Source organism: Athene noctua, chromosome 21 (assembly GCF_965140245.1).
Source record: "Athene noctua chromosome 21, bAthNoc1.hap1.1, whole genome shotgun sequence".
NCBI classification, from domain to species: domain Eukaryota; kingdom Metazoa; phylum Chordata; class Aves; order Strigiformes; family Strigidae; genus Athene; species Athene noctua.
In genome coordinates this window covers 2,167,822-2,185,806 of record NC_134057.1, presented here as the reverse complement: position 1 = coordinate 2,185,806, position 17,985 = coordinate 2,167,822, and the positions used below count along the sequence as shown (strand labels likewise).

Genomic DNA, 17,985 nt, shown 5'->3' with positions numbered 1-17,985 from the left:
TCAAACACCTTGTGCTGAAGTAGCTGAACCAGAGGCCTCTGCGGTCCCCTCTGTAATCATCACTCACCACGACTATCCTGAAGAACTTTCTCCTCCTCCAACTCACAAACCAACTCCTCCGTCTTTTAGGATAAAGAATACAGATTGCCAAAGTTTTCTAGCTCCTCAGACCAAAGAAGTTATAGAAAGCATTCCAGATCCACCTAAAATTCCCCCACCCCCTCCTCCACTACTGCCACCTCCACCTCCACCACCACTTCCATGCCCTCCTCTGTTGCCACCACATCCTCCGCCCCTGCCCACAGTTTGTCTTTCTTCTTCTTCATCTCCTCTTATCACCCAGCACCTCTCTCCTGCCAAGCATTCAAAATCCCCTGCCAAACAGCCAGCTGTACCGCCACCGGCCACAGTGCCAGAGACTCCTCCCCGTAGGGAGCTCAAAGGTATTCTTAAAAACATTCAGAATATAGCCGCGATCGAAAGGTCTGTGGCCAACATGTACAGCCAAATAGACAAAAACCACGTTCTGCCCAAGCATGTTTCTAAGCTCAAACCAGTTGCAACGCCAGAGCTGCCAACTTCAGAAGCTGTGGCTGAGCACAACCAGCAGAACGGCAACTTGAGCTGTGTTGTAGAGGAGCTTGAGAAACGCTTTCCATCTCAGTCGACAGCACTGTAATATTTACGGTTGGATGTTTTCTGCATGTAACATTTTGAGTGAGGTGACTCAAATGCAGCACATGGTATCTGCCTCAGACTCTAGAAATTCAGACTTTTTCCCTTTCTCTACTGTGTGTCACTGCTTATGCAGTCCTGATCCCAAATTGAGAGACATTGTCTTTCCTGTTCACTCGGAAATTTGTGATGTATAATAATTCTACAAGTTGTTTTCTCAGAACTACATCTTACTGTTCTATGATGCTGGTTCTTAGTCTGTTTACCAAAAATTCTTGGGGAAAACTGCCCATTTTTACCCAAGGATTGGTCATAGACAGCAGAGGGCTTGATACTGCTTTATGTTAAGCAGCCTTCACTGTAGGTAATAGCAATAAGCAGAGCAATTTTTCTGCAGCTGTAATTAGAACCTCTTGCTTTGCCCATAAAATGTATCACCTGGGAGGAATCTTATTGTCAAATATCAGATGTCAAAGAAAGCAAGTAATGGTAGTAAGCAGGCTCGGCAATAGTGAGCCAGAGGTATTGTGGTGAAGCGGTGGGAGATGATGCTGTGCTCTGCTACACTGGCGTGCTTGCTTTCAGCCCACGTTTGCATCTCAAGTCAAAATGGGTTTGTCTTGATCTGTCAGTAAAAACCGTCCGTCTTTCCTCCTGTTACCTATGTTCTGCCTTCCATTGCATTTTTTGTATTGTACCTGCATGTTAAAAGTTTTTATTTTGTAAATTTCTTTAATGTACAAAGCATTTGTTTGGTTTTTATTTTGCATGTGCATGTTGTTGGTGTCTCTCTTAACTTTCATGCTAGTTTGCCATGAGCTTTACAGCTGAAACATCTCACTTATCTTGAATTGTAATAAAGTCACTCTGATTAGTATCACCAAGTGAAGATTTTTCAATTACTTGTAAAAATCCATGTAATATGGATTTAATTACTGGCTTTTTTGCTCACAGTCATCCAAATGAGACCTTTACATTAATATGTCAATTATAGTAAATTTGTTTGTCCTTTGAAAAAATGGTAAGTAAAAGCAGGTTTGGCATTTAAATGAATGTTAGTTTGGATCAACTTGCAAGTTTCCTTTTAGTATTTTACCAAAATTCAACATATTTGTGTTTACTATGATAATTTTAAAAAACATATTGGGAAAGGAGGATATTACATAATGAAGAAAAACTAAAACCTCAGTTCTGTATCAAATGTAATTCTGAGCAAAAAGGTAATTATTTATTTATCAGCCTGTCTAGAGATACTCAGCATTTCCATGGTCCCTGGCTTTTTCTCTTTTCTCTTTTATTTTAAATCTGCAATGAGGACATGTATGGATGATTCTGTCAGAAACTGCTGAAGGTAGTTTCTCTTTCTTTGTCCCAGAGCCAAACTCCATTAACACCATCACACAAGATTTGTTGATACATTAGAATTTTTCTTTACTTAAAACTCTCGTTGAGCTAGACTGTAGTTTCAAGACACATATAGTAACTAAGTGTGTGAGGGGAATGATTAGCGATCACAGCACTTTTGCTGTAACAGAATCTGTATAATTTACAAGATGCACACATGTAGGATACCTGCCAATGATGATAAATTCTCCAAGAGTTGGCCCAACTGCAGCACCAGCAGCAAATTGTCAAAGTTCAGCAGCTATTAGAGAAAGTTTTAAGGTTTAAGAGCCAGAGTTGGAAGATGGCTTACGTGTTTACTTGCTTCTCTGCATCAGCCCTGGGCCAGGTGTGGAGACAGTGGGACAGAGGAAAGTCTGCAGAGACGTGCACAAGAAACTACTATGCTGAGCATGGTCAGAGTGGATCGACCCTAAGACAGAGATTTGAATTTAAGCAAATCCCACTTTAGAGCTTGTAGACCCATAATAGATGCTTTTGTGAAGTTCATTACATCACTAGTGAAATATTAGACAAATGTGACCTAATTTTGCAGTGTCTAGTGTCACACAGCAAAGCTGCAGGTGTTCAGTAATTCACAGCATAAACTCCAAAGCTTTTATTCGGCTACAACTATTTGTGGCATTCCTCAAGCAGAAAGAACGGACAATCACACAGGAGCTCCTTTTTAAATATTTCGTTTCATCCGTCTCAGAAGAGTCTGTGGGGGTCATGGTAATCAGCTCTTCACTAATGAGGAACACCTACTTTCCATTCTGGAAACCTTTATTAAGTTGGAAAGTTTAACAAAACCTAGTTTCATTTTGTCTGGAATTAATGCAACCTTTTTTCTCCTGCTGTTTTTTTGAATAGCCTTTGTTAAGGAAATCATTCTGTTAGACCAGAGAAGAAACTGTACCCGTAGCATGTTATTTTAAGTTAACCTAGGGAGATCTGTCCCACTGAGATGTCTGGATGCTGCGGTTCTGCAGCACGACAAATTATTATAACCAATATAGGAGTGGATAAGAAGTTGAGCATATATAAGCTTATTGACTCTTCTTCAGGTTGTCTGATTTGGTTAATTAGGGTCAGATGCAACCCTGGATATACCTCTCATCCTTTTCATCAGCTGCTTGACTGGGCTGAGTTCTGAGCAGGAGCAGAGGTTGCGTCAGTGGAGAGAGTTTCTTTGCAAACGCGTTCACAAAGCTGAAATCAAGCAGTAGCGTATCCTTACTCATCTCCCTTCTAGAGTCTCTCTCCACAGTTCCAGTTACGAACTGCAGGAAACCTCCATTTTAAGAGTCAGGACAAACTGATAAACAGTTGCCGCCTCTGAACAGTATCTGTAGTATTTGAGGTTTATGATGCTTTTGTTTTTAAGATGAAAACAGATTAAATGGCAAAAGCCTGTTGGGATGCCAGTAATTGGGAAAACTGTTGCTTTAGGCAAATCACGGTTCCTTTAACCTATGTCAGCAATACAGACCTGTGAAAGGTTGGCACATTTTGTACATGTAAGTTCATTCTTGTTTTATCTTCCACGTTAAGTACCAGCAGTGTATCCCAGATGTCATATTATCCTACCATCATCATAGGCACTATGTCCTTGCTTTCTATTTTGCATTGAAGATTTCTCTCTGACTGACCACAGTGAAGTCTGGCTGATAATGTTTATCCAGAAGCAATTCCTCCCTCTCTGGAGAGCTTTAATTCCTTCCTGGAAACACATTATGTTGTTTTGACAGACTAGATCCTTGTGCTGTATTGAGTGAATGGGTATTTTTTGTCTTTTGGGGGCTTTTTTTTTCTTCTAATCATAGCCACAGCAAACTATAAGAAAAGTATCAGCATAAAAAGCACAGTGTGGTGTTATTTTGAAGAAAGTTGAATTCCAAATTTAATTAGAATTACTTATGCTTTTAATCTGCAATATAGTGACTATTTGAGAAGAATTAAGAGTAATAGGCTTACTTATCCTCCTTATCTGAAGATTGTTGTAGGCGATATGGAAACTAAATACAGTAGTCCTCAAGTGGGCTTTGAAAAGTCACAGATCATCTTTTGATGATAAATCTTCATTTCAGTTGTTCATTAGTTTTATATTAGATGGGCAACAGCATTAATTTAATGCTGATAATCAATTCCATGTGCTGAATATTAATGGCAACTTTTATAGATGGTGATATTAAAGAATTAAAAGGACTTCTACTCTGTTCTTTATTATTTACTTGGGTGTAATTAAAGACTTTTCCTAGACTGATGTATGTGTACTGAGTTAAGATCAAGATAATTTTGAGCATTTACCCTTTTTTTCTTAAAAAAAAAAAAAATCAAGGCTTATCCTTAATAATAATGCTAAGACCGTTCCCTAGTTTTGTCTAAATTATTTTAATTTTCTGGCACAAAATGTGAAAATAGAGAACTTGTGGTAGACATAGGTGCATTTGTCATGCATATGAATGGCTCCAAGAAGATGAATTAAAACAACAAAAAAAAATTTCCAGTGAGATCAAAAGCACAAAGCCTGTGGCAGAATAATCATATATAGCAAAAATAATTTAACTCCCCCCCTGCTGAGAAAAATGTTAGGAAATATTTAATTTTAATAAGAATGTTGTTACAAGAAATTAGTAATCAAAGCTCCAGGCCAATTTTTAGCAAGTCCTGAGTGGGTACTGGAAGTCCGTAAGTAGAAGAGGAACTGTTTCACTGCTTAAGCAGACGCAGAACCATAAGCAGAAATAACAGAGTCTCTTTGTAGCTGCTCCCTGTAGGTCTCCGAGACCGCAGAGGTGCTGAACTGGGCAGGACGTCTCCTAGGGAAACGCAAGGAAAGCCAAACACAGCATTCACCCCCTTTCTCTTTGCCGAGTTCCACTGGGTGCACTGGCTCTCTGGCGTCTGGGGACTGGGGACTTCTTCTCATTCATTTGCAAATTAAAGCAAGAAAAGATCCCAAAGATCCAGTAGCCTTTCTCATGCAATGATTCGTACGTCCAGAGCAAATCTAAAGAAAAACATATTTTGTATTGTAGATATGTATTTCTTTTCTTGCTAGTAATATTTCTAATTACATTATCTTTTCACCTCTCCCCAGAAAGAATGGCAATTTGCATCTTTAAATAGTCCCACAGAAGTATACTAATATCTTTTTTTCTTTTTCTGACTCCTAGGCGAGGATATGCACAGCAAGAGGTAAGGCTGTTCCCCAATTATGATTTAAATATTAATTAAATCAGCATACTTTACCTATACAGCCTATGTTGTGAAAGTCATTGCTATTGGGTGTTTCAGAAGCCAGAATTATAAAGTGACTCAAAAAGTTCACAAGGCATAGGTTCTCAGGGGGCTAGCAACCAGCATGGCACAGACATAACCTCCAGGCAAGGAGTCTGCTCCTTGAAAAACTGCCAAAAAAGGCTTACCAGGGAATTCCCTCGGTGCTTGGTGTGTTTTCTTATGGCACGCACGATCACCTGCTGCTGCCTGCTGTCAGGGGCCGGGTACAGGACTAAACAGAGCTTCTTGGCAAAGCAGTGGACTCAGTTGTTCTTGCAGCATCTTTTCCTCCGGCAATGAATAACACTGAGAGTTTTCTTCAGAAATCTGAACAAACTCACGTGATAATTGGAAAGTTCTCCAAAATGCATTTCTGTCATAAAGACTGATACTTAACTGAGAGCTGGATCGGTTTTTCCTAATCTTAAGGTGTGCGTCTGGAGCCTCCTGCTCCTTACTCAGTAGTGGTTTACAAATGGCAAGCTTTCTGTTGTTCTGCTGTGATTTTTCTTCCCTTTGCAGAACTGATTTGTGTCTCTTAATTCAGATACAGAACTTGCCCATTTCTCAGGGTTTCATTTTGACTGTGCAACTTGGCTGAGATAGCACCACCAAGTCTTGGGAACAGTGTGGGGACAATGGAACTGATTTTCCTGAGTAAATCTGATCCTAAATTATGGACAACAAGTGATGGGCATCGGTCTGTCATTTGCAGAAAACTGGAGCTACAGAGTAATTAACAACACAACTACCAGAAATGACCCGTGTTTAGCTGTGAGACACCTGGGAGGAGCCATGTCATCCTGTTGGCCCCCTCCATGCAGCCTCCCTCATGTCAGCATGCTTTTCTCACTGCATGCTGCACACAGAATGAAATCACACATAAGCTGTAGAGAAAACAAGAGAGATAATCCTTCATTGTCATACTGGTATTGTGAATTAAAGACTATTTGTGGTTGTGAGGTAGTTAAAAGCCACAGAGGTATCTAAATATAGAGAATTAAAGTGATGGTATTGCAGTAGAATCTTGGAGAATAAATCATACCAATGCAGGTTTTTAATAGCTGAATCCCAGACTTTACTGCAAATTCCAATAGATTTGCTTTCTACCTGTTGTGAATAATTTTTTGTCTGCCATTGTCTCCCTGCTGTCTTCAGCATACACCACGCAACGGTTCTCTTGGGGTCTGACAAAAGTTCTTGAGTTAAATAATTTAGAGAATCACCACATAGACTGGGAATTTGATTCTGTTTTAGGCCAAAGAAATAGCAGACTGTAAAGTGATTTTACAACATTAGGTGGTTATCAGGGTTCTACTCCGCACTGAGTATGGAAGTATCCAGGTGACTGCCATACAAAATGCTCTCAAGGACCTCTGGTTTTAGGATATCTTTCCGGTCTTAACTCAGACACAAATGACCTGCGCTTTAATTTTTGCTGCCTAATTAACTCTGTTCTAATTTTCTTTTGTAGCAACAGCAGTTGCTGAGACCTTCTCTTCTCAGACCAGAGGTACTGCTATTTTTCATTTCTTAGTTATTCTATAATTTTTAATGGCTTTTACATAATTTCCTAATAAAAACTTGTCTGTCTTAGGTAATGTTTTTCCCTGAACTCTTTTAGATGAAAAGGAAAGTCCTGACAATGTTACCCCATTTATGTTGTTTTAATTTGATACTTTAAATTTACTTCATCTTGGTATTTTCCACTTAAGCATCTTTTAGTTGCTCCCATGGACTTCATCACACAAACTGAACACTTTCCTGGTTTTGTGTCCAGACTCTCAGACAGAATAATTTCATCGCTGTCCAACCACAATCTATTTTTTCAGATGTCAGTCAACTGATAAGTAATTATTGTACCTAGAGATGAACTAAGCTGTTGGCCTGCCAAGGTAAAGAAAAGTGAAAGGCTCTGCAGTGCTCTGGATTATAAACCCAGTAATTTCAATGTCAGATCTTTTAGACCCAATGCCATTTCCAGAATAAGCAATAGAGCAAATGTAGCTTTTGTGAGACATTGCTATCGATGGTGTTTTTGTGGTAAGAATGGTGATCGTTTCTGCAGTCATTACATAAGTAATTACAATGAGATGCTCTGACACAACTTTAAATTCATTGGATGGGAGAAAAACCTCTAGGAAGCTGTGAGAGAGAGATGACATGCCATCCCTTGCCAAAACCCAAGCCCTTGGTGCTCTGCAGTTCAGAGCTGTTCCACAGAGCAGCCTAATACTGGTGTCTGCAAGGAGCTTAAGGACACACTGAAACTTCTGTAGGATAAAGTACTTAGCTTAGTCGAATGCTGCTCATGATTACTGATGGTTGAGAAAACATTTAAAACAGAGACCTGACAAAAAGCATAAGTAAAGGAGCCCTAATCTTTCAACACAGCTTCTTCCTTTGAGAGAGGCACGGTATATTTGTAAGTCCGGTTTACTGAATGAGGTTTTTGGACAGGGTAAGTGCAAGTGTTCCACACCAGCACAGCGTCTGCATTTAGCTGACTTAGAACAGTTGCTCCCAGGGAATACAGCAGGGAAGGGGTCATTTAAAGCTCCTGCTGGCTTCTCAGTATGGTTCTCGACAGATGTCAATGTCCATCAAATTATTATCATTTTTTATTTTGCTTGTTTGTACTTTAAGGTACTGTTCTTTCTGCCTTTTTCATCAGTCTTTACTGTGTATAACTGTTTGCATTCATTCAGTGTTTCTTTTTTGACAGGAGTTAAGTATGGAATCTGGAATTGATCCAGGGCAGGAATACTATGGGCAGGATTACTACAGTTATGAGCATGGGTACATTTTCGTTTTTCATATATATTTCTGAAAACGCTGCCTTTTCAGGTTGGTGATGTTTACTATTACAACATCTAATCTGGAGCTTTACCTTCACTTCAGGATTACTTTAATCTTTGTGTCCATGAAGGTGTGCGCTGACAACAAAATGCTTTTTAAAAGTTAAGGGGGCGTTCCTGCTTCTTTAGGAATCTAATTATTACACTTGCAGGGTGTATACCCCATCTATCATGCTGGTTTTATATTCACTTTTTTATTTGCATATTTCTGCTGTCTTGGAAATTAATTTCCATCATCTCCTCCCCTTTTGTGGCTCACCAGCCTGCATTCAGTGACTGATACTTTCTGCTCACAGCTCCCAGGCAGCATCTGGCTTTTCATATTTACCTAGAAAAACATCCTGCTGCTTTGTTCTGACAATGCCCTTCTGACTGCAAGCACTTCAGGGATTATTGCTGTTCCTACAGGCTTGCAGGGACTCTTCAGAACTGATGCCAGGGAACCTGCTCTTTCATTCCCTAATAATAAAAAAGATCACCCCAAAAATCAGCTACTCGGAAAGGTCATTGCACTTTGGGGATTCTTGACTGATCCCAGAGACCTCACAATTCGGGTCGCCCTCCAGTTGTAACGGGCACGTGGCCAGTTGCAGTAGGAAGAGGTTTTGTGTTACCACTGAGGAAAAAAGAATAATAATCTTCTCAAAGGTAGAAAGAGAGCAAAGGAATTCTTGTCCTTTTGGGATGTGAGCGAGTGCCTTTGTTGCTGTGTGGAGACACACGTGAACACACTGGTGCACGTTATGAAAAGATGCTGGTGTTTTTGGCAGGTACGAACTGCCTCAGTATGGGAGCCGTCGCCGCTTGCTGTCTCCTTCAGGGATGTACGATGAGTATGGGGAAGTCGTGGTGGAGAGTGATGGTGGCTACTACTATAGCCCGCATGGGCCGACAGCAGAAGAGGTAAGCGTCTCTGGTGTGATGATTCTGTCTCTGCAACAAGATGAAGGACCATTAAGCCTTGTCAGATGTGTTTTGTAATTGATTAGAATATTGCGTTCTGTATAGACCAAATAAGGAGCCATTCTGATGCTAATCATTGTTTGCATTTCTGATGACTGGTGAAGTGTGGGTCAGAGATTCTTTCTAGAAAGAAAAAGGAACTGCAAAGTTTCTTTCAATATCCACATCTATCTCAATGTAGATATCTAGTTCAAATTAAAATCCACACAGCCTTAGGTAATTCTATTTTATATTATTAACCAGATGGGATATTACTAACACTCAGCCTATAACTGGTGATTTTCCATTGAGAAAAGAAGTCATATACACTCATTTATTGTAAAGTTCATAACTGGATGTAAAGAAATTCTAAAATGTCATTGGCAGCAAGAAAAAAAGTTGATGTAAATGTTCCTTTTTAAAAAAATATAATTCTCAGAAGTACTAGATTCTTAATCCATCACATGGGTTTTAATTAGCTGAGAAGAGATAACATTTCTGAGCCAGTATTTTTCCCTGTTGCAGAGTAAGGTAGTTGTGCACATGCAGCCTATTCTAGAAGCAAAACTTTCCCCATAACTTTGGTAAAAAGCTATTCTAAAACAGGTAAGTTAATGCTGATACTGGGAAAAATTGTTGCATTTGTTCCTGCTGACTTATTTTAGGGTACGAGCTTTCACAATAGCTATCTTCAAATTGTAATCAAGTTCCATTTTCATAATTTGCAGGGGATGAGTCAAGGCAGAGGTCCTTCAAGCAGTGGTATAAGCCAGAGAGCAGGGGCTCAAATAGAAGGTAGACCTTTAGGTGGTGGGATGGATCTAAGACATGTTTCTGGAAGAACATATAGGACCAGCCAGGGAAAAAGGAAACTAAAAGCAGTGATGCATTTAAGTCGCGTAGCAGTCAGTGCTCGCAAACCAGTAGGAAGAACTGAGTCTGCTCGTTCTCCATGGAAGAAAGCAAAGATATTCCCGATGATTCTGCAGAAAGTGAAAGGCGGTAGGAAAGATTCCAGTTATGCCAAATTGATGTCAGCTCGCCAAGCCGACGGTGAGAAAAGCATGGTTATCAGGGGAAGTTACTTCCAGAAATCAACAGATGACAGACCTTCGATGCAAAAACTAAATCATGTCTTAAAACGCATTAGTGTCTCCAGAAAATTTCAGGAGCCTATTAGCAAAGATTTAGTGCATGCAGGAGAAAAAGGAGAGGAAGAATATGAACGAGATGAAACAAAATCAGGAGTTTCAATAAGTATCACAGCAGAGAGTGAGCACGAGGATAGTGATTATGAGAAGAAGAAAAAGAAGAGAAGAAAATATGCTTCAGATGAATCATCCGTGAAGAGTAGTAGCTCTGGCTCGGAGTCAGAAGATAAAGACTACTTGAAAGTAACTCTGGACCAAGATGAAGCTACTGAAAGTACTGTGGACTCAGATGAAGATTTGGGGGATTCTGATGACGACTCTGGATCCAGCTCTAGCAGTGAATCGGAGGAGGACTCATCTGAAGAGGATGACGATGAAGAAGACTCTGACAGTGATGAAGATGGTAGCCTGTCACATAGCTCATCTACACGAAGTTCATACAGCAAATCAGGGAGTAGTGAGTCCAGCAGTAGAAGAAGCACTGAAAGGTCCAGTACAAAAAGTGGGGGAGGTAGTTCTCGTGGCAGAGCGAGGCGATCCAGCCAGAAATCAAGTATTAGCTCTACTGCATCAGGTAGTGACAGGGACACGAGCTACAGGAGAACTTCAGGGTCCACCTATAAGAGCAAAACTTCCTCTGCCAGCCTTGAAATAGAAGACACGATAGAAGAGGTGTCAGAAGAAGATGAACAAGTGGATGTGGAACAAGCCAGCGCAAGCCCCGATGAGACAGCAGATAAATCAAATAAGGTAGTTTCTGAAACATCTGCCAATGCAAAAACTGCTGCTGCTGGAAAAGGCAAGAAAGGAAAATCAGCTAATAATGGTGAGGATAGCATCGATGAAAGCGCAGAAGAGGTTGATACAGATGCTAGTGACAGGGAGGAAACTATCGATAAGAACGAATCTTCCTGCCTAGAAAGTGAAATCAGTGTTACTTCCAAAGGTACCAGGGGGACAAAAAGCGCAGCTAGTGCTGCTTCTGGTAAAACTGCTACTTCCCCTGATACTGAGAATCAAAGTTCTGACACCAACACGAAAAGAAAGAAAATAAGAAAAAAGACATCCCGAGAAAATGGTCAGTCTCAGTCAGATGAGACTCTGGATACTGCCATGACGGAGTCAGAGACTGCTGGTGATTCTACATCCTTTTAAAAAGGAGTGACAGTAGGTGGATGTTTTGCAGTAAGGAGTGATCTTGTTTGCTGTGCCCTCTGTGTGGTCTTTCCTAAGCATTACACTCTTGACTAGAGACAGACAAAAAGAAAATGTCAAAGCTTATTGCTTCAGCGTTTGAACCCCATATGCTGTCTTAAGGATAGAACTGTAGAAAACCAAACTAATATAATTCCTCTGAGAGACTATTCAGGTATACTTAGTGGTGGGCATAGAAAGATTAATTTTCACTGAGCAATGGCAGGAAGGAATACTTCTTTTCACTGCTAATTTCAATAATGTAGTAAAAGAGGCATTGTGTCGATTCTTAAGTTTAACCTTTTTCTGTACTGTGCACATTGTGAAGCAAAGCAACAATGCACTTTTCATGAGCTGACGGATAGCTTGACGAACCTGATGGCAAACCTATTAAGGGCCCTATGTTCATGCAGGTTATGTCTACCACAAAATGGAACACTGCAGGAAGGAAAAGGGGCAAAACATGAAATTCAGTGAAGATCAGGAATGCTGAGGAGGATGAAAAGACTTAGAAGTCATACATGTTTCACCTTATGTTTCCCTACCGTACAACATTTTCTAACCTTCAAATGAGTTCTCTGTTATAAACATTAGCCCTGTTTGCGGGGAGGACAACTGAAATTGCAGCAGAGCAACACTCCCGAAACAGTATTACTAGTAGAGCTGGGATTAAACTGTTTTCTGATCATGGGATTCAGGTATCAGTGATGTACAAGACAGGAATGCAGAGGCAGGTGTACAAAGTGAGCTTGGTCAGCAAAGGAAATGGATTACATTTTCCAGCTTCTGCCATTCCCAGCTAACAATACAGTGATTTTAATTCTTTTTTAAACATCTATTTAAAAGTTTGAGATGCGTAACAGCAAAGTATTGCTGAAAGTAACCATCACCTATGTTCTATATTTTGGTATCTGCCTTTTAAAATTCAATAACCTCTAATATCTGGTGTCATTCAGTAGAGAAATCTTGTAACACTTTCCTTAGCACAGTTCTGCTCAGAGTGAGCGTGGTGGAGCAGGAGAGACTTCTGTTATTGACAGCACAAGTGGACTTTGTGTTTTCATGTAAGAAGCAAGTTCTGCGTGATGTACCTCCTCACAGAGCTCTTGTCCATGCTGCCAACACAGAGTCTGCAAGCTCTGCATATACACAAACTATCTGTACTTTATTTGCCTTGTATCAAAAGCCACAGAGCGGTTTCTCAACCACCAGATTTATCGATAAGCCATAAGAAGCGTAAATAAAATTAAAGCTTTGGGCCAGTATTGGGTTAGTCTTGTGAGTGAGCTCTTGAGAGCTAGTACAAGTTCTGCTGTATGCACCAAAGCTCTGCCAGGAGTCACTGTTCGACAGGGAGAGAAAAATGTTTGAATTTTTAAGATACTTGAGCCGTCCGTGGAGTTACCCTGTCAGGACAATTTGGTGTTGCAAAGCATGATAATAACTTTGCAACTACAGTCTTTAATTCCAGTTGAAATGTGAACTAGATTTATGATCACTTACTTTTTTTGTATTCCCATATAGCACAAAGTTGTAGCTGCACACCAAGTTCTAATGCCTTTTAAACCACTCAGTCTTTTCATCCATCTGAGTATATCTGTGTGAAGAAAATTGTATGTCTTTATCAGGAACAAAAGAATATAGGCATCTAAATAATTTATACGAAGTGTAACTTCTCAAAAGCTTAAGAGTAATCACCACCTGTTTATACCTTGCATGATTTTCTTTTTCTAAAAGCTGTTTTTTCTTGTGTGCATGTGTATGTACTGCAGTGGGAGTTAACTCTGATGGTATCTGCTACTTTAGTGACATAACAGTGTTTTCATTATTAATTCAAGAATGATAGTACCTTGTTTCAGGGTACTACAATGAGGCATTTATTTTAAAAAGATCAATTATAAATTAAAATAAATAATGGGTTTTCTGTAATCACTATTAGTACAAAGTCACAGCAACATGGAAGTTGTTTACATTAACTCTTCAAAACCAGAAATTATATAGAATCTGAAGTCTCATTTCTCCACCATCTTCCATGTAATAGCAAAGCATCTCCATTGATTCCACTAGATCGGAACTGGTACAAACCCTTATATCAAGCTGGGGGGTTTTTAACCAGTCAATTTTGACAATGTTGTGCCTGAGAATTTCACTTATGTGGGTCCTGAGATCTTTCCTGCTTGACATGTTATGCATGTAAACCAGACCTGAGCTATGCCGTTTCCGCACTGAATTTACAATTTAGTAATACTCTGGAAGAAAACTTCTAAGGACTTCCTAGCATTTGCCCATTAGTACAGTAGTTTAATTTACACGTGGGTTCATCATCAGTGCCTTCCAGTTTCTGTTAGAAGGGGTTATTAATCTAGTAGGTTTTCACCTCTCTTTGTAAGACAGAGACATCGCTTTGTCAAAATATGACTGGCTTACCAATATCATGATTTACAGAAGTTTTCTTTCAGAAAGTAGTGTCTCCATGCTCAAAATTGTCCAAAGATGGTACACTTCAACTTAACAGGAGCACAGAAGAATGCACCTTTAGCAAAAAAACCCACCACCAACCCAAATTTCTCACTATTTTCCAAACCTGAAGAAAAACATTACAGTTTTTATGTACTATCTGACTCACATTATGCAGTTCATGAACTAAAATTTATCTGTCTTCAAACTTTTTAATACAAATAATTGTTTACACGTCTGAGCATTAGGTATATATGATGGGGGCACACAACCATGTGCCCCTATTAAGAAATATCTGTGTACATCCTAAGAGGAAGGGTACAAAAGACCAAGTTAATGAGAATTCGTATGAGTGTCTAGATAAAACATAAGATAAATAACAGATAGAAAAAGGTCAGAAAAATGTAAGAAATAGTACTGAGATTTAACAACATTTCTATTTATTGTCAAACAGTGGGCAAGAAAGAAAAGGATCAAGTTGATAGTTGACCCAGAATATGAGACCAGCTCCACTGGAGAAGACAGCGCTCCTGATTCCAGCCAGAGGCATCGTCTCAATAACCCAAATATTCAGAACAACATCAACGGTAACATCTACATTGCACAGAATGGCTCTGTTGTCAGAACCCGTCGTGTTTGCCTTGGTAATAATTTAAAAGTCACATCTCCAGTGAGGCTGGGGAAACAATTCAAGAAACTGGACAAGCTTGCAGTGACACACGAGGAGAATGTCCCACTGAACACGTTGTCAAAGGGACCATCTTCTAGTGATAAAATGAACACAAGACCTTGCAGTGTCTCATTTGCTTCCTCTACTATAGGGGCTGAAAATATAGTAACAAAGCCAGGGGGCTCCAAAATGAAAAGCACAGAAGAGCAAGCATCGGTTGTTGATAACGAGGATGTCAAAGAGCCCTTGGAGTCGCACAGTGAACACACACAGTCAGATGAAGAGGAGCTCTGGATGGGCCCTTGGAACAACCTTCACATACCAATGACAAAACTGTGATTTTTTTTTTTTATTATTATTTTTATTTTTACTTCAGTTTATAATAAACTGCGCTTTTTATTGTCACTACGGAAAATGTATGAAATTTGTATTGTGCACATACGTTGTATACTACAAACGACACGCTTTAAAAGTTTAAAAACAAAATTTGCACTCACATTTGTACCAATTAATTGTCCTCCCCAACAACTATTTTGACAGGCTCCCATTTCACTAAACAATACTTCACTTAAATTAATTAGGGTTTTTTTGATCTTGATTTATTGTTTAATAAACAGTAAAATACTAATAAATGCACAACAACATTTGGTTAACTTTTCAGACAGTTCTATACATGCCTAGCTTGTTTTTCTGTATGGTACTTGTGGCTATACTGTTTAGATTTGGAAATTGTCTATTTATGTTCAAGATTTATATCCAGAGCTCTTGATTCTGAACTCAGAGTAATAAATTAAAAATAAATCCATGAAAGTCAATGGAGCAAATCCTCGGCTGGCTTAAATTTGAGTAACAATACCAAAGTCGATAGTGATATACCCAGGTTATGCAAACAGAGGATCTAGCTCAGCACCCAGCTAACAAACTTATTTAAGACTGGAATCGGAGTTTACAAGAGTATAGCAGTGTTACACAGAAAAGTGGAAAAGAAGATTAAATAAGATAAAAATTACAAAGAGGAAGGAAATGTGTAGCAATTAATCTTATTCAGAGTTACCTGGCCGTGGTTTGTTCATTTTCTTTTGTAAATTAGCTCATTCCAATTTTCTTCTCTAGACAATTTTTCATCTTTTCATCTCTTCCCAGATCAGTTCTGTTTTCTTCTTTATACGGTCTTTAGCTCTGGTTTTTATGCTCCATCAGTAATTGTCATCCTATGGCTATATTTCTCTGAAATAAACCAGGATGATACACAAGTCTGTGTGATAGAAATAGGCATTAAAGAGTAATTAATAGGAAGGGGATGGTTACGTTTTCAAGCCCAGCTAACTGTTGGGTTAAATGGTACAATCACCATTCCACTCCAATAGTGTTCAACATAAACCTGCTGAAAAGACAAATGGATCATGGTGAAGAGGATAAAAAGTTAATATTTTATGAGGCTAATATGCATAAACGGGTCTGTGAAGGGCAAAGGGTGTCAGAACACACACACAGAATTGTTTCAAAAACTTTAAGTAAGCATTACTTGTAAAATACACTACATAAATTTTGACCCTTGCTTATAATTGTACCTCAAAGGAGTGAGTGTGTTGTGTTACAACTTGAATAATGAATGAGCTGAGAAATGCCACTGTTCATACTCACCAATACCTAAAAGACAGGAGCAATACAGAGCAAAGTATTTTTCTCCAATGTGATAACAGGAAAGAAAAAAAAAAAAGAAGATATATATTCATATGAGAAAAGTGTTCTGTTGTATTGCGCAAACTTTTTTTCCAGATAAGATCAAACTAGTTGTGAGAACAATATAGATACCTGTTGAAAGACAGGAAGAGGCAACAGATAAATGTGTGCGATGAATAAGGAAACGATTGGCATCATCATTCTTCCCCTATTGTTATAATTGAAGTTTCACCAGTTCTGGATGATGATGGCTGTTGGTTCTGCCCTGGCAGTAAATGGACTTCTGCTACTGTGATTGTGTTTGTTTTCCCCTTGCACAGGTTCTCCTCCACAGATTCCTCTTTACGTCTGTCTTTGGAAGCTGTTCGCATGTTATGCCAATGTAAATGTGACATTTCTGTCAAATACCTCCTTTACAAGCTGAGGATTCCAACCAAATATTTTGAGAGATGGTGCTTGTTTTTAGGCATGAGAAATGCAATGTAGCCTACCATATAAGGAGAAAAAAAAAAAAAAAAAAAAGACCGGGTACTTCTTTCCCCTAACTCTTTTACCTTGGCATATTTGCACTTGGTACCTAACAAAAAAAATAGCTGTTTGGAGTTTAGCTAGAGTCTGAACATATAGATAAGAATGATGAAATTAAAAAACCACAACTATTCTTTGAAATAACTAGTAAAATGTTATATTTAACCCTGTTCAAGATACTGTTATTATTTCACTGCATCAGTTTTGTTGCAAGATCTGTCAGCAGTCCGGTTCTTACTAAATACTTTGATAAGGTCATATGCTTTTTAGAGAAATGTTTTCTCCAGTTGTTCCCAGCTTTCTTAGGGGAAAAATAATTTATTTTTTTTTTTCCCAGAGACTCAGTTACACCAGCTTTAGGTGTAGCTCTGTGAAGGATTGTCAGGCCTAGCACTGGTGGTCAGTAGTGCTGTGCATGCTTATCAAAGGCAAAACCTGTGAATACAGTCTCCTTTGTGCTGTCCAACTACTCAGAACTTTTCCCATGAGAACAGAAGAAATTTCATTTTATCAGCAATGGGTGCGGCTTATCTAAAATCTATTAGTTTTAGCTAAACTTGTAGTGACTTTCAAAATCTTGAATACTGTTGCCAAAGAGAGGGCTTTGCAAAATGTTTCAAGGGTGCAGAAGATTGGGGGGGGGGGGGGTATTTTTTCTTTATTATTTTCTGTGGATGTCATATTGTAAATCAGTACAGAAACCAGATCTTTATATTCTGGGGATGCCATACTGTAAGTTAATACAGATTTTAGACTGTGAGCAAGTAGTGGGTGCCAGACCCAGCAACAGTAGTGGTACAGACAGGTAGAGTAAAAAAATTTCACTTCTACTTTTCCTTTGGGAAGTGAAGTGTTAGCGTGGCTTTGGAGGATTCAGTAAGTAGAATAATGTATCTGGGTCTTGGGATATAATTTACAGCTGTTTAACCACTGAAATTTGTAAAGCTGATGCAAGGCATGAGCATTTTCCCCTGAGTGGCAGAACTGCTCACTGGCTGACTGATCAAGGGTGATAATCATTGCTCCTGACATTGATTTAATTTGTACACTCTTCCAAGCAAGCACTGAACTTTTGTGGTTTAGTATGGCGTATTTTCAGTATAAGCCAGATTCAAGTGACTGTGTGGCTATAGAAGGGCAGTGTAATGTCCACTGTGAG

At 39.2% G+C, this 17,985-nt stretch overlaps 1 protein-coding gene across 1 annotated transcript in view; it reads left to right on the top strand.

Moving 5' to 3' along the window:
- The window catches only part of PCDH15 (protocadherin related 15), a 448,489-nt gene extending 432,465 nt beyond the window's left edge, over positions 1–16,024 (top strand). The window contains exons 32-37 of the mRNA XM_074924175.1: positions 5,238–5,259; positions 6,818–6,856; positions 8,069–8,142; positions 8,972–9,104; positions 9,872–11,329; positions 14,400–16,024. Coding sequence (XP_074780276.1) covers positions 5,238–5,259; positions 6,818–6,856; positions 8,069–8,142; positions 8,972–9,104; positions 9,872–11,329; positions 14,400–14,954 — 2,281 coding nt within the window. The 3' untranslated portion in view covers positions 14,955–16,024. The remainder of the gene's footprint in view (positions 1–5,237; positions 5,260–6,817; positions 6,857–8,068; positions 8,143–8,971; positions 9,105–9,871; positions 11,330–14,399) is intronic.
- The last annotated feature ends 1,961 nt before the right edge of the window (positions 16,025–17,985 follow it).